Raw genomic sequence first — 13,419 nt, forward strand, 5'->3', positions numbered from 1 at the left:
AAATGTCAGATCCATGAAGGCGCTATCCCTCACAGCTAGTCCAGTGCCTAAAACATAGTAGGAATTGAATATTTCTAGCTGTTGCTGTTGTTGAAAGATAACCTAATTCAGTTCCTCAAGGTCCAGACACTAAGGGACTCACCCGTGGTCACTGAGAGGGTCATGGCCGAACTAGAGCCCAGGGCTCTCTCTGCAAAGTGCAGGGAAAGGGCCTTCATGGCTCCCTCTGCCCACAGGGTGGGGTCCTTTGACTTCCTGGACAGTTTCGTGGCCTCAGAGCACAGGGACTTGGGTCAGCCATGCCGCTCTGACCCTGGCCTCATTACAGGTACCTGATTCCTGTCTCAAGCCCAGGTTCTGAGCCTGGCGTCCTGCTGACACATACCAATCCTTCCAGAAACCAGAATCCTGTCCACCATCCCAGCAGAGACAAGGGGGAATAGGAGTGAGACTTCACCAGCATTTTTGCCCCCCAGAGAGAGGTGTCCCACGCACCCACCACCACGATGCCCCATCGCGTGGCTCACTACCCCCCTTCCTGTGCCCAGCACCCAGCACCAGACCAGCACTGAGTGGGAAATCCACGTCTGAGAGTGTGGGAGAGCTCCGGGCCCTCCTTCCGTTCCTGGAACATTCGAAGCCTGTTCCCAGCTCATGACTATGTACCTGCTGTTTCCACCTTCTCATAATTCACATTTCAGCTCAAATAAAATGTCACTCTCTCCATGAACCACCCCCCCCACTCCCACACACTCTATTCCATCTCCCTGCTCAATGATTTTCACAGCCTGTCTCACAATCTGAGACCACCTTGCCCATCGAGTTACTTGGCTTATGTGTGCTCTGCCTTTCTGTGCCTGACACCTTACCGTCTTGCCCCAGTAGATGCCCCATAGATCACTCTGTCGCGATTGGGAGGAAGAGATGAAACAAAGCCCCCTCTGCCCCCCCTCCCCCATTACCTCCCCTCAGGCCAGGTGCCAGCTCTCTGTTCCTCCCGGCCCACACACCTTTCTGAACTTTAAGCCGGATGCTGAGGGACTTCACCATCCTGCCGTCCACCCGAGCACTGCACTCGTAGTCCTGGCTCTCGATGAACTTGGCCTTGTGGATGATGAAGCCGTGCGAGGGCAAGAAGGAGTAGTTGGTTTGGCGCAAGACAGGTCGGCCACGCACCCGCACCAGCGAGACGCCTGCCCCCAGCGCTGGGTCCGTGAGCAGGCAGGGCAGCAGCGCGTCCTGACCCTCCATCACCGTCACTTCCTCGACCAGGACCCTCCAGGGCCGAACAGGGTCTGGGGAACGTCGGGATACAGGGTTACAACTGCCTTCCCTCCACCAGGCCAAGAGGTCCCTGGACATTGGTGACAGGGAAGCTCAGAGATGCTGATCATTTGCCTGAGGTCACACTATACCAGGGAAGCTCAGCTGATGCTTGGGGCTCTGAAGCCAGGTCCAGCCCCACTATTTAATGCTGTGTGACCTTGGGCAAATGACTCAACCTCTCTGAGCCTTTGGAAAATGGGCAGAATCACAGAACCACCTCACAGGGTTGTTGTGAGGACAACGTTCAATTAGAAGCACTGCCACAGGTCCTTGTTTGTGGCAGGTACTCAGCAAATGTGGAGCTGCCTTATTGTGATTGTTAACATTAGGGCCCAGCCCTCCTGCGCATTCGTGGTGGGACCTGCTTGGCTAGTCCTCTTGGGAGTGGGCTCACAGTCCTCACCTTTGACATAGAGATGGATGGTGGCGCTGCCCCCCAGGGGGTCTCCACGCTCAGTGCAGCGGTAGGTTCCCGTGTTTAGGAAGGTGGCATTGTTCGTGGTGAGGATGCCGCTGGGGGCGTCAGCGTCCAGAGTCCAGTAGGTGGAAATCGGGCCGTCCCATTCCACGCTGCCGTTGCTCACACATCTCAAGGTCACAGCTGTGCCTGGCTCCACGACCAGCTCAGGGCCACTGGGCTCTATCACCGGGAGCCCCTGACCTGGTGACGGGGGGTGGGGGGGGTGGCAAACAGAATTGAGGCCTGAGGTGACACCGCCTTGGCCATACCCTGCCTCTGAGATGGGTGCTGCCCTGGCAGGGGTGATGGTTGTTCTGGGGTTCAGCTGTGACTTGCAGGATCACCTTGAACAAGTTCCTGCCCCTCTCTGGTCACTTGCTCAGGCCCCCAGCCCAAAGCTGCTGTGAATGACTGATGTCTCTGATGGAAGGGCAGTGGGATATTTCTCGGCCTCCAACCCAGCCGCTGTCCCATGGGGGCTCCCCCAGCTTCTGGCCTCAGTCTCACTGGCAATGACTGCATCATTCTCCCCAGGAGTGGACTCCTTCAGCCCCATGTACAAAGTGGGCTGCATCCCTGCTGCTAAGCCCAGCACCCAGCTCAAAGAAGGGGCTTCACACAAGCAAAGGAAGAAACAAATGAGTGGCATGTTCATGGCAGAGTCCTCTGAGTTAATTTACACGGGGAAGAAGAAAAGCGGTGTAGGATCTTAGCCCAGCAGAGTTAGACAGGTTCAGAAGTCTTCTGTTGTGCCCACTCCCATCATTGGACGTCTGGTCTATAACACAGTAAGATGGTTCAGAGGCTCTGTGTCTCAGTTTCCTCACTTATAAAATGGGGACCATAATTGTACCCATTTATTGGGATAGATATCAGGAGATTTAAACGCATGGAAAGCCTTTAGAACATCACCGGTCACCAAATATAAATACTCAGTGAGGTTAGCCCTTATGTTTATTACCTAGTCCACCCCCAGCAACCCACCCTGACATCCCAGCACTGCTGCGTTTACTAGGGAGACAATCTCTTTTAAGGAAAATTTTCTTGAAGAAAACAGAACTTGAAACTCATCTCAGGCCCTCCGGGAAGAAGGCCCATCACCTCTGCAGTGTCAGCATTTTTCCAGGGCCTAAAATAGGGGCAGTGGAGGGAAGTGAGAGCTGATTCAAGGCCTTGGAGGGGCTGCCAGGCGCCCTCCAGCCTGGGCAGGCGGAAGCACATTGCTGGCACCCGGCCCAGACCCGGTTTCCGCTCAGCCTGCAGCCCTTCTCCCAGAGATGCTCTCACTTCTGCTTCCCGGCCACGGGGAGAGAACCCCTCGCCCCCAGGACAGGGGGTACCACCGGCTGGGCATTGGCATGTCTCAGGCTGTGGGTCCTGGCTCTGCCACTGACCCACTAGGTACCCCTAGTGAGTCTAAACCTTCTGTCCCAGCGATGGGGCCACGGACACGCTAGCCCTGAGGGCACCAGGTAAATTCAGGGACTCTACATCGTCCTGCACAAAAGTTTCTTAAATAGGTCTTTCCATCCCACTGCCCCACCACCCCACCCTCACCATAGACCCCAGAATTGGAAAGATCTTCTCTGTCAAATGATATCAGGATGGCTTATGTTTTCATTTTGTACCCATCAGAGGTACGCAGCCTCTCTGCCCGAGCTTCTGATTGGCATAAAGGATTGAGTGAATACTACCAAAGCCAACACCTGAGGGTCGTAGCCAGCACTCCTGTGCGGCTGACCACCAGGGATGGGGACAAACATCATTTCTGGCAGGCTGTTGGCAAGTCCCAACGGAGTGGGTGCTGGCCTATTACTGCTGCAGCCGTGCAGCGCCCCAGGCAGGGTTGTATCGTAGGAAAGAGCTTGGATCGTGGGGTCACACCAACCTGGGTCTAAAACTTGGTTTTCCCCTGCTAACTGCGTAGGTTGCTTAACCTCTGACCCTCAGGCTACTCTTCCATCCAATGAGAAGAATCCCAATTCCCACCGCTGAGAGGTCTTAGGAGGATTCAGTGAGGTGACGTGCAGCCTCTGGCGCACTCAACTCTCCTGCCCTGGGTTACTGGCTTCAACTGCTATACTTCTAACCTTCCCTCTGGTCCTGACACTCTGATAGCTGAATTGTTTAACTTTTAAAGGTCACAGCCTATGCCTGTAACATCCCCTGGTCTCAGATTCTGTGATTCTGTATTCTGCTTCTGCCCCCGCCTGGTCTCACAGGTGCCTTCTCCCTTCCCCTCCCCTGCTCTGTCCTCTAGCTCTGGCCTCGGCCTCCTGGAAATGTAGTCAGAGAGGCATCTCTCTTGTTTCCTCCTGTCATCTCAAATATTCACGCAGGACAGGGCTGACACCCTCAACTTCCGCCCCAGCTCCCCACTGCTGGCTGGGCTGACAGGAAGAAAAATCCTGCTCAGGGCCGTCCTCCCTGGGCTGGGGCTGGACCCCTCCTGCCCCTTCACCCCACCGTCTCATCTCCCCAAACCTCCCCACCCCCTCCCACTTGCCTGGGAGACCCCTCTCCATCATCTGCTCCCAGGGTGTGCCCCAACTTCCGCTCCTCTCCCCCAAAACGCACACACACAGCACACACCAAGGCCTGGGGCAGAGCTCCCTCCTCAGCCCAGGCTCTTGGCGAGCCTCTCCCGGTCGGTAGCGTGCTCTGATCCTGTCCCCCAACTTTCTCACAGCAGCCCCCTGCCCCCCGCCACTCACCACCGGTCTACTGGGCTGAAAGCTTAGGTTTCCACCCCGCTGTCCCCATCTCTTCTTTCCTTTGAGGCTAGATGCTGGATAGCCCCTCTACCTTCCAACAGTCCCCCACAGGCAGGTTCTGGGCAGGAGGACAGGACAAAGCAGTGAAATAAAACCCATGGACCTTTTTAGGGTGAGGGGAATAGTCTCGATCTTAACTGAGTTGGTGGGGCCACAAGTGTGTACACTTGTCACATCTCATCGAATGTACACTTAAGAATCTGTGCTTTCTACTATGTGTAAATTACATCTCAACAAAAGAGAACGGACATGCAAGCCCAATGGGACGGACTGGGCCAGAAAAAGACCTTCAGTGGGCCATCTCCTCATCAGGGACCAGACGCACCTACTCCCCAGGGTCCTGCAGCCCCAGGATGGTGGGGAGGCCAGAGCTGAGGGCTGCCTTCCCACCCCACCCACAGTCCCCATCCTTCCCTGAGCTCCCTCCAAATAAGCAATAAAATTTAATGTGTTTGTTGGGCCAGCTGTAGATACAAGCCAAGCACCCAGCCCCTCACCTCCAGTGAGGCACCCTCCTAGATGGAGATCCTGCATCACTGCTGCTGCCAGAGGGATGGAGTTAGGTTGGGGTCTGCCCCACAGCTCTCCATCCTGAGCCCCAGCAGCCTGTGTTTGGGAGAGCTCTAGCCCAGGAGACCCTTGCTGTCCTTCCCCCGGAAAAGCCTCTTGCCCTGTACTCTCTCCTCCCAAATTTACCTCTTCTGAGCCCTGGGCCAGAAAGGCTAGCCTCTTTTTTTTTTTTTTTTCACGGTACGCGGGCCTCTCAGTGTTGTAGCCTCTCCCGTTGTGGAGCACAGGCTCCGGACACGCAGGCTCAGTGGCCATGGCTCACGGGCCTAGCCACTCCACGGCATGTGGGATCGTCCCGGACCGGGGCACGAACCCGTGCCCCCTGCATCAGCAGGTGGACTCTCAACCACTGCGCCACCAGGGAAGCCCGGAGGGCTGGCCTCTTATGTCTCCTTCTAACCCCTTGCCCAAGCCGCCCAAGGAAGGATCATTGCCTCTCCCAGCCAGATCCTGCCTAGTCTGCCTAGTGATTCACAGGCTGGCAGAACCAGCAGAGCCATCAGGGGTTCTCTGGGGCCTCCCTACTCAGTGTAGGTTTGGACCAGGGGCATTGGCATCTCCTAAGAACTTGTTAGTGATGCAGAATCTCAAGTCACCTGCTGAGTCAGAGTCTGCACCGTAACAAGATCCCCGGGGAATATGGACGCACAGTGAAGTTTGAAAACCATTTACTCTAGTCCATCACCGCCCCCAACAACCTGCTATTGACTATTTAGTGGACACTGAAGAGCCCTGAGAGCATCAGGGACGTGTTCAGGACACACGGACAGTCAACATCTGAGCTGGGACGGATCCACAGCCTTGGCCAGGCTCGTTCCACCCCATTCATACCCTCTTTTCCCCCCACTGCCTCTCCAAAGCAGACACCCACATACCTACAGCCCAGGGCTGGGGAGATGGAAGCACGAAGTGGGGACACCCAGTGAGGGGCAGGGGTTCAGAGAGTCCTTCCACAGGAGCCCTCTCTGTCACATCCCCTTCACCCCCCACCATCCCCCAAGGCTCCAGGTGTGCTCTTACCGTGCCAAGCTGTGGCCACCAAAAGGATCAGCAGAGTCCCTGGGCCCATGGCCTCAGGGGGAAGGCGGCAGGCCGATGCAGGGCTTGGGGGTGGGCAGGGAGCTAGATTCCTGGACACTGGCTCTTCAGGGACCAGGACAACTGGACATGAGCTCCTCTCCACTGCACTGGCTGTCTGTCTTATTTTCCTCTTCCTCCTTCTTCTTGGGCTGATCCCCCTTCTTCCCCTTTTAGGAGGCAAAGCAACCACAGAGTTTGGAAATCTTTGTTTAAAAGAAAAAACTAAAAAACAGAGCCATGACCCCCAGGGGGAGGGGTTAGTGTCTGGGGCAGGACTGGCTAAGTTTGAGGCCCTTCTGAAGCCACCTCCGAGGGGCTCTGGGAGAAGAAACATGCCCAGTGTCAGACAGGCAGTCAACTGCACAAATGGGGGTCTCCAGAGTGACCAGGTGGCTCTTGCTAAGCTGAAAGAGAAGTTAGGTTGGTCTGGACAAGCCTGATAATAAATAGCATCAAGAAGCTTCCATTTACAGGACACTCACTAGCCAAGCCCTTTATATTCCACTGTCTCCTTTGGTTCCCACAAAAATTTTATAGAGTAGGTACTGTTATCATTCCCATTTCATAGATGGGAAACTGAGGTTCATGGAGATCAAACACTGTAAACTTGCCCCAGGTCACATACCAAATGGTAGAGGTGGAATTTGAATCCATGCAGCCTGGCTGAAGAACTTTCTTTTTGTGGATTAATTAAGTTTATTTTTTACAAAGAGCCTAATTGTGCTGCTGTATTTCTTTTCTTTTTTTTTTTTTTTTTTTTTTTTTGCAGTACGCGGGCCTCTCACTGCTGTGGCCTCTCCGGTCGTGGAGCACAGGCTCCGGACGCGCAGGCTCAGCCGCTCCACAGCATGTGGGATCTTCCCGGACCGGGGCACGAACTCGTGTCCCCTGCATCGGCAGGCGGACTCTCAACCAGTGCGCCACCAGGGAAGCCCTGTATTTCTTAAGAAGATTAGATTCTCTGCCCCCTCCTTTCCTGAAGGCAATTGTGTTTACCCCTTTTAGTTGATTCTCTTAGTATTTTCCTTCTTATTTCGATTCACATGGTTATAAAGTTACTTCTTGAAACTAAAAAACAAAACAAAGAGAAAAAACCCATATAACACTGATCCAGGAAGATGATCATTCTTTCCATCTACTTAGATATATAAATATTGTAAATACATTTGTGTTTTAGCAAAGTGTTTTGAACCTTTAGCAATCATGAATACCAACCCAAACTGAGTCAGGATGAAATTGAAACTCTGATCAGACCTCTAACTTGCAGAGAGATGGAATCAATCATCAGAAACCTCCCAAGAAAGGAAAGCCCAGGACCAGATAGTTTCGCTGGTGAGCTGTACCAAACATTTAAGGAATTAACCCCAATCCTGCTCAAACTCATTCAAAAAATAGAAGATGAGGGAACACCTCTCAATTCATTCTATGAGGCCAGCATTACCTTGATGCCAACAACAGATAAGGACATCACAAGAAAACTAGAGACCAGTATTCCTTAAGAACATAGATGCAAACGTACTCAACAAAATACTAGCAAACCACATCTCACAGCATAGATGATTATTAACATGATCATATTATGTTAGATCATGCATAGATTATTAACATGATCATATTATGTTAGATCATGCATAGATTATTAACATGATCATATTATGTTAGATCATGCATAGATTATTAACATGATCATATTATGTTAGATCATGCATAGATTATTAACATGATCATATTATGTTAGATCATGCATAGATTATTAACATGATATTATGTTAGATCATGCATAGATTATTAACATGATCATATTATGTTAGATCATGCATAGATTATTAACATGATCATATTAACATGATTAGACACCATAACCAAGTGGGATTTATCCCAGAAATGCAAAGATGGTTTAACACATGAAAATCAATCTAATATACCACATCAACTGATGCAGAAAAAAGCCTTTGACAAAACCTAACATGCTTTCATGATAAAACACCCAAAAGAATTAAAACAAACATTCTCAACATGATTAAGGGCGTATATAAAAAATTCACAGCTAACTCAACGATAAAAGACTGAAAGCTCCTCTCCCCCACTCCCCACCCTCACCACCTTAGATCAGGAACAAGGCAAGGACAGCGGCTCTCACCACTTCTACTCAACTCTGTACTGGAGGTTCTAGTCAGAGCAATCATGAAATAAAAGGCATCCAAATTAAAAGGAAGAAGTAAAACTATCTGTGTTCACAGATGACATAATCCTATACACAGAAAAATCCTAAAGATCTACAAACACCCCAAAATCTATTAGAGCTAAGAAATGTATTCAGTAAAGTCACGGGATACAAGATCAACACACAGAACTCACGTGTATTTCTCTATGCCAGCAGTGAACAACCCAAAAAGGAAATTTAAAAACTGATTTTATTTGAAATAAATACCGTCAAAATGAGTAAAATACTTGGGAACCAGTGTAACCAAAGAGATGCAAGACGTAAATACTGAAACCCACAACACACTGCTGAAAGACATTAAGAAGACTAAATAAATGGAAAGATTTTTATTCATAGATTGGAAGATTTAATGTTGTTAGGATGACAATACTCCCCAAAGTGAGCTACAGATTCAGTCCCTATCAAAATCCCAATGGCCTTTATTACAATGGAAAAGCTGATTCTCAAATTCATATTGAATTTTAAGAGATGCCAAACAGCCAAATCAATATTAGGAAAAAAAAAAAAAAGAAGAAGCTGGAGTCCCCACCTCCCAATTCACAATTTACTACAAAGCTAAAGAAACGAAAGCAGTGTGGTATTGGACTAAGAATACATAGAGATCAATAGAATGAACTTGAGTGTTCAGAAACAAACCTTCACATCTATGGGCAATTGTTTTTCAACAAGAATGCCAAGACCATTCAATGGGGAAAACATTCTTTTCAACAGATGGTGTTAAGAGAACTGCGTATCCACACATAAAAGAATGAAGTTGGACCCTTACTTCATACCATATACAAAAATGAACTCAAAATGGATCAAAGACCTAAATACAAAGGCTAAAAGTATAAAACTCTTACAAGAAAGCACGGGGGTAAATATTCATAACCTGGGCTTGAAAATGGCTTCATAGCTTTGTCACCAAAACCCACAAACAACCAAAGGAAAAAAAAAAGATAAATGGAACTTCATCAGAATTAAACATTTTGGTGGCTGGGAGCTTAGGCTTTATCCTATAGGCCCAGGGTTCTTCATGGGAGCCTGCAGAGGTGGGTACCTCCAAGTACAGTCCAGGAGCCCCAACCTCAGAATCACAGGGATACCTGTTGAAATGCAGATTCCAGGGCCACCCCAGGCCTGGAAACAGGCCTGCACAGGAAACAGGCTCTCCAGGGGATTCTGTTGCTTACTTATGGCTGAGACCACTGCCCTCGAAAGCACATGCATGGCCTTGAGGAAAGCTGAGAATCTCTAAGATGTAGGTGAAGTTTGTGTCTGGCCTCAGGATAGGGTGCTCAGCTTCCATGCAATTCTCACAAAGTCCCTGATCCGGGCTGGCAGGACCCCTCCCTGGTGGAGGGTGTTAGGTGGAGAAGGGATGTGGCTACCCAGGGGGGTGGAGGTCACGGTGACCCCGAGGGGTGGCCTAGGCCACCGCAGCAAAACCTGTCTCCATCCCTGAGATCAGAGGAAGATGTTTGCCCTGTTATTTCTGGACATTATTTCTATCTACTTAGATATATACATTTTATAAATACATTTGTGCTTTAGTAAAGTGTTTTGAACCTTTAGTAATCATGAATACCAACCCAAACTGAGTCAGGATGAAATTGAAACTCTGACCAGGCCTCTAACTTGCAAAGAGATGGAATCAATCATCAGAAACCTCCCAAGAAAGAAAAGCCCAGGACCAGATAGTTTCGCTGGTGAATTGTACCAAACATTTAAGGAATTGACCCCAATCCTGCTCAAACTCATTCAGAAAATAGAAGATGAGGGAACACCTCTCAATTCATTCTATGAGGCCAGCATTACCTTGATGCCAACAACAGATAAGGACATCACAAGAAAACTAGAGACCAGTATCCCTTAAGAACATAGATGCAAACGTACTCAGCAAAATACTAGCAAACCACATCTCACAGCATATTAACATGACCATACACCATGACCAAGTGGTATTTATCCCAGAAATGCAAAGATGTTCAACACATGAAAATCAATCTAATACACCACATCAACAGAACAAGAACAGAATCTCACGTGATTAACTCATTGATGCAGAAAAAGTCTTTGACAAAATCTAACATGCTTTCATGATAAAACGTCCCAAAGAGTAGGAATTAAAACAAACATCCTCAACAGCATTAAGGGCGTATATAAAAAATTCACAGCTAACTCGATGATAAAAGACTGAAAGCTCCTCTCCCCCACTCCCCACCCTCACCACCTTAGATCAGGAACAAGGCAAGGACAGCGGCTCTCACCACTTCTATTCAACATTGTACTGGAGGTTCTAGTCAGAGCAATCATGAAGAAAAAGAAATAAAAGGCATCCAAATTAAAAGCAAGAAGTAAAACTATCTCTATTCACAGATGACAGAACCCTATATTGAGAAAAATCCTAAAGAATCTACAAAACCCCTCAAAAATCTATTAGAGCTAAGAAATGTATTCAGTAAAGTCACGGGATACAAGATCAACACACAGAACTCACGTGTATTTCTCTATGCCAGCAGTGAACAACCCAAAAAAGAAATTTAAAAACTGATTTTATTTGAAATAAATACCATCAAAATGAGTAAAATACTTGGGAACCAGTGTAACCAAAGAGATGCAAGACGTAAATACTGAAACCCACAACACACTGCTGAAAGACATTAAGAAGACTAAATAAATGGAAAGATTTTTATTCATAGATTGGAAGATTTAATGTTGTTAAGATGACAGTACTCCCCAGAATGATCAAAATCCCTTTCAAAATCCCAATGGACTTAATTGCAGAAATGGAAAAGCTGATTCCCACATTCACATGGAATTTCAAAAGATTCCAAATAGCCAAATCAATCTTGGAAAAAAACCAAGTTGGAGTCCCACTTCTGAATTTCACAACTTACTACAAGGCTAAAGAAATGAAAACAGTGTGTTATTGGACTAAGAACAGATACAGAGATTTATTCTTAGAATAAACTCGATAGTTCAGAAATAAACCTTCACATCAAGGGTCAATTGATTTTCAACAAGGGTGCCAAGACCTTTCAACAGGAAGAAAACAGTCTTTTCAGCAAATGGTGTGAAGAGAACTGGATATCCACATACAAAAGAATGAAGTTGAACCCTTACTTCATACCATATACAAAAATTAACTCAAAATGGATCAAAGACCTAAATACAGACGCTAAAAGTATAAAACTCTTAGAAGAATGCGTGGGGGTAGATATTCATGACCTGGACTTGAAAATGGTTTCATAGCTATGTCACCAAAAGCACATGCAACCAAAGAAAAAAATAAATTGTACTTCATCAAAATTAAACATTTTGGTGCAAAGAATACCAACAAGAGAATAAAAAGACAACATGGCAAAAAGTATTTGCAAACCATATAGACAAGTGTTCAGTATCTAGAATATACCCATATATTCTAGAGTTATCTCCCATAATTCAACAAAGGCAACAACTCAATTTAAAAGTGAGCAAAAAAGTTGAATAGATATTTCTCTAAAGAAGATATACAAATGACCAACAAGAACATGAAAAGATGCTCAATTTCATTAGTCATTAGGCCAGTGCAAATCAAAACTACAGTGTGGACTACCTCACACCTACAAGGTTGGCCATAATTTTTTTTAAAAAGTCAGAAAATAACAAGTGTTGGAAAGGATGTGGAAAAACTGCAACCCTTGTACAACACGTGAGAGTTTAAAGTGGAGCTGCTGCTGTCGTAATCAATTTGATAAGTTCCTCAAAAAGTTACACAGAATTACCATGTGACCCAGCAATTCCACTCCTAGGTGTAACCGAGCAAGGGCTCAGTGCCAGACATGAATAGAAACCAATACTATGGCACTGGCTTCTGAGAAACAAAGAGTTTTATCGCACAGTCAACTGGTAAGGAGACAGGAGGCAAGGCTCTCAAACCTCTCTCTCCTTTCCAGGACTGGGGAAAATTTAAGGGGTTGGGGAAATTTCAAGCTTGGAAGGTGATTGGCTAGTCTTGAATCAGTCCATACAAGCTACATGTGCTGCTGGAAGCCAGATTTTCCGAAGGACTTAGTACTTTGTAAAGGACTCTGGTGGCAACCTTTCTATTCTTTGAGTTCCACAGACTAATTATTATTGGTTTCAGCGTTACCCTGTAGGCGTGGGTTCCCATCTCTGCCTGCAAAACAGCTCCTTAAATAGGTTTGATCAACAACCTATTTAAGGACACAAACCAGTTTAATTTGGTGCTGTTTCAATTCCCCCCCTTTTTTCTGGTACATTCCTCGGCCTTGAGGGAAATAGGGGGAGGGCTGCTCTAGCTGTTCTCTGCTGATTAGGAGTGTGGATTTTTATGAGAGGAATGAAATTGAAATATTTGCAAGTCCCACCTTGAACTCTCAAGTCTTGGGCAATCATCATGCGAGTGTGGGAGGCCTTTTTAAAAATACAAGATAAGAATGTGTAACCAGAACTTCGCAGGCTCCACTGCACTTAGGTTGCAGTTGTCCTCAGGGTGTTGATTTTTCCAAGTCTTGAGGAGGACCCAATCCCCCGGCTTATGCAGAGCAGGGCAATGTCTGTGGGAAACATTCATCACCTAGAAGCGTTTTATGTATAGCAGATACAGTAACACGTAGAGACTGTACACGTTTTATAGTATCTAATTATTTTACAATATGATCATTTTCAAGACTAATAACACTTAGTCTTAAGGAAGGGTCTCCCATATAACATTTCATAGGGCTCAGCTGGACCGGGCTTCTAGGGCTACTCTTAGCCTAAGCAGGGCAACTGGTGAGACTTTTTCCCAAGTTAAGTTGGTTTCTTGACATTTTGGCGATTGTCTTTTTGTAGGTACGATTCATCTTTTCAGTATTTCCCACAGACTGAGGTCTCCATGAAGCATGTAACTTCCATTGTGTTCTGAGGGGCCCAGACACTCTTGAGTTACCGTGGCTATGAAAGCTCCTCTGTTGTCACTGTGAATTGAAAGAGACAACCAAAATGAGGGAAAAATGCTT

At 47.3% G+C, this 13,419-nt stretch overlaps 1 protein-coding gene across 1 annotated transcript in view; it reads right to left on the reverse strand.

The window, feature by feature from the left end:
* Window positions 1–6,339, reverse strand: part of CSF1R (colony stimulating factor 1 receptor) — a 30,151-nt gene extending 23,812 nt beyond the window's left edge. The window contains exons 1-3 of the mRNA XM_065875600.1: window positions 6,151–6,339; window positions 1,730–1,987; window positions 1,011–1,295 (exon numbers count right to left, since the gene is read on the reverse strand). Coding sequence (XP_065731672.1) covers window positions 1,011–1,295; window positions 1,730–1,987; window positions 6,151–6,199 — 592 coding nt within the window. The 5' untranslated portion in view covers window positions 6,200–6,339. The remainder of the gene's footprint in view (window positions 1–1,010; window positions 1,296–1,729; window positions 1,988–6,150) is intronic.
* Window positions 6,340–13,419: the final 7,080 nt, after the last annotated feature.

This window comes from Phocoena phocoena, chromosome 3, assembly GCF_963924675.1.
Source record: "Phocoena phocoena chromosome 3, mPhoPho1.1, whole genome shotgun sequence".
Taxonomy (NCBI): Eukaryota; Metazoa; Chordata; class Mammalia; order Artiodactyla; family Phocoenidae; genus Phocoena; species Phocoena phocoena.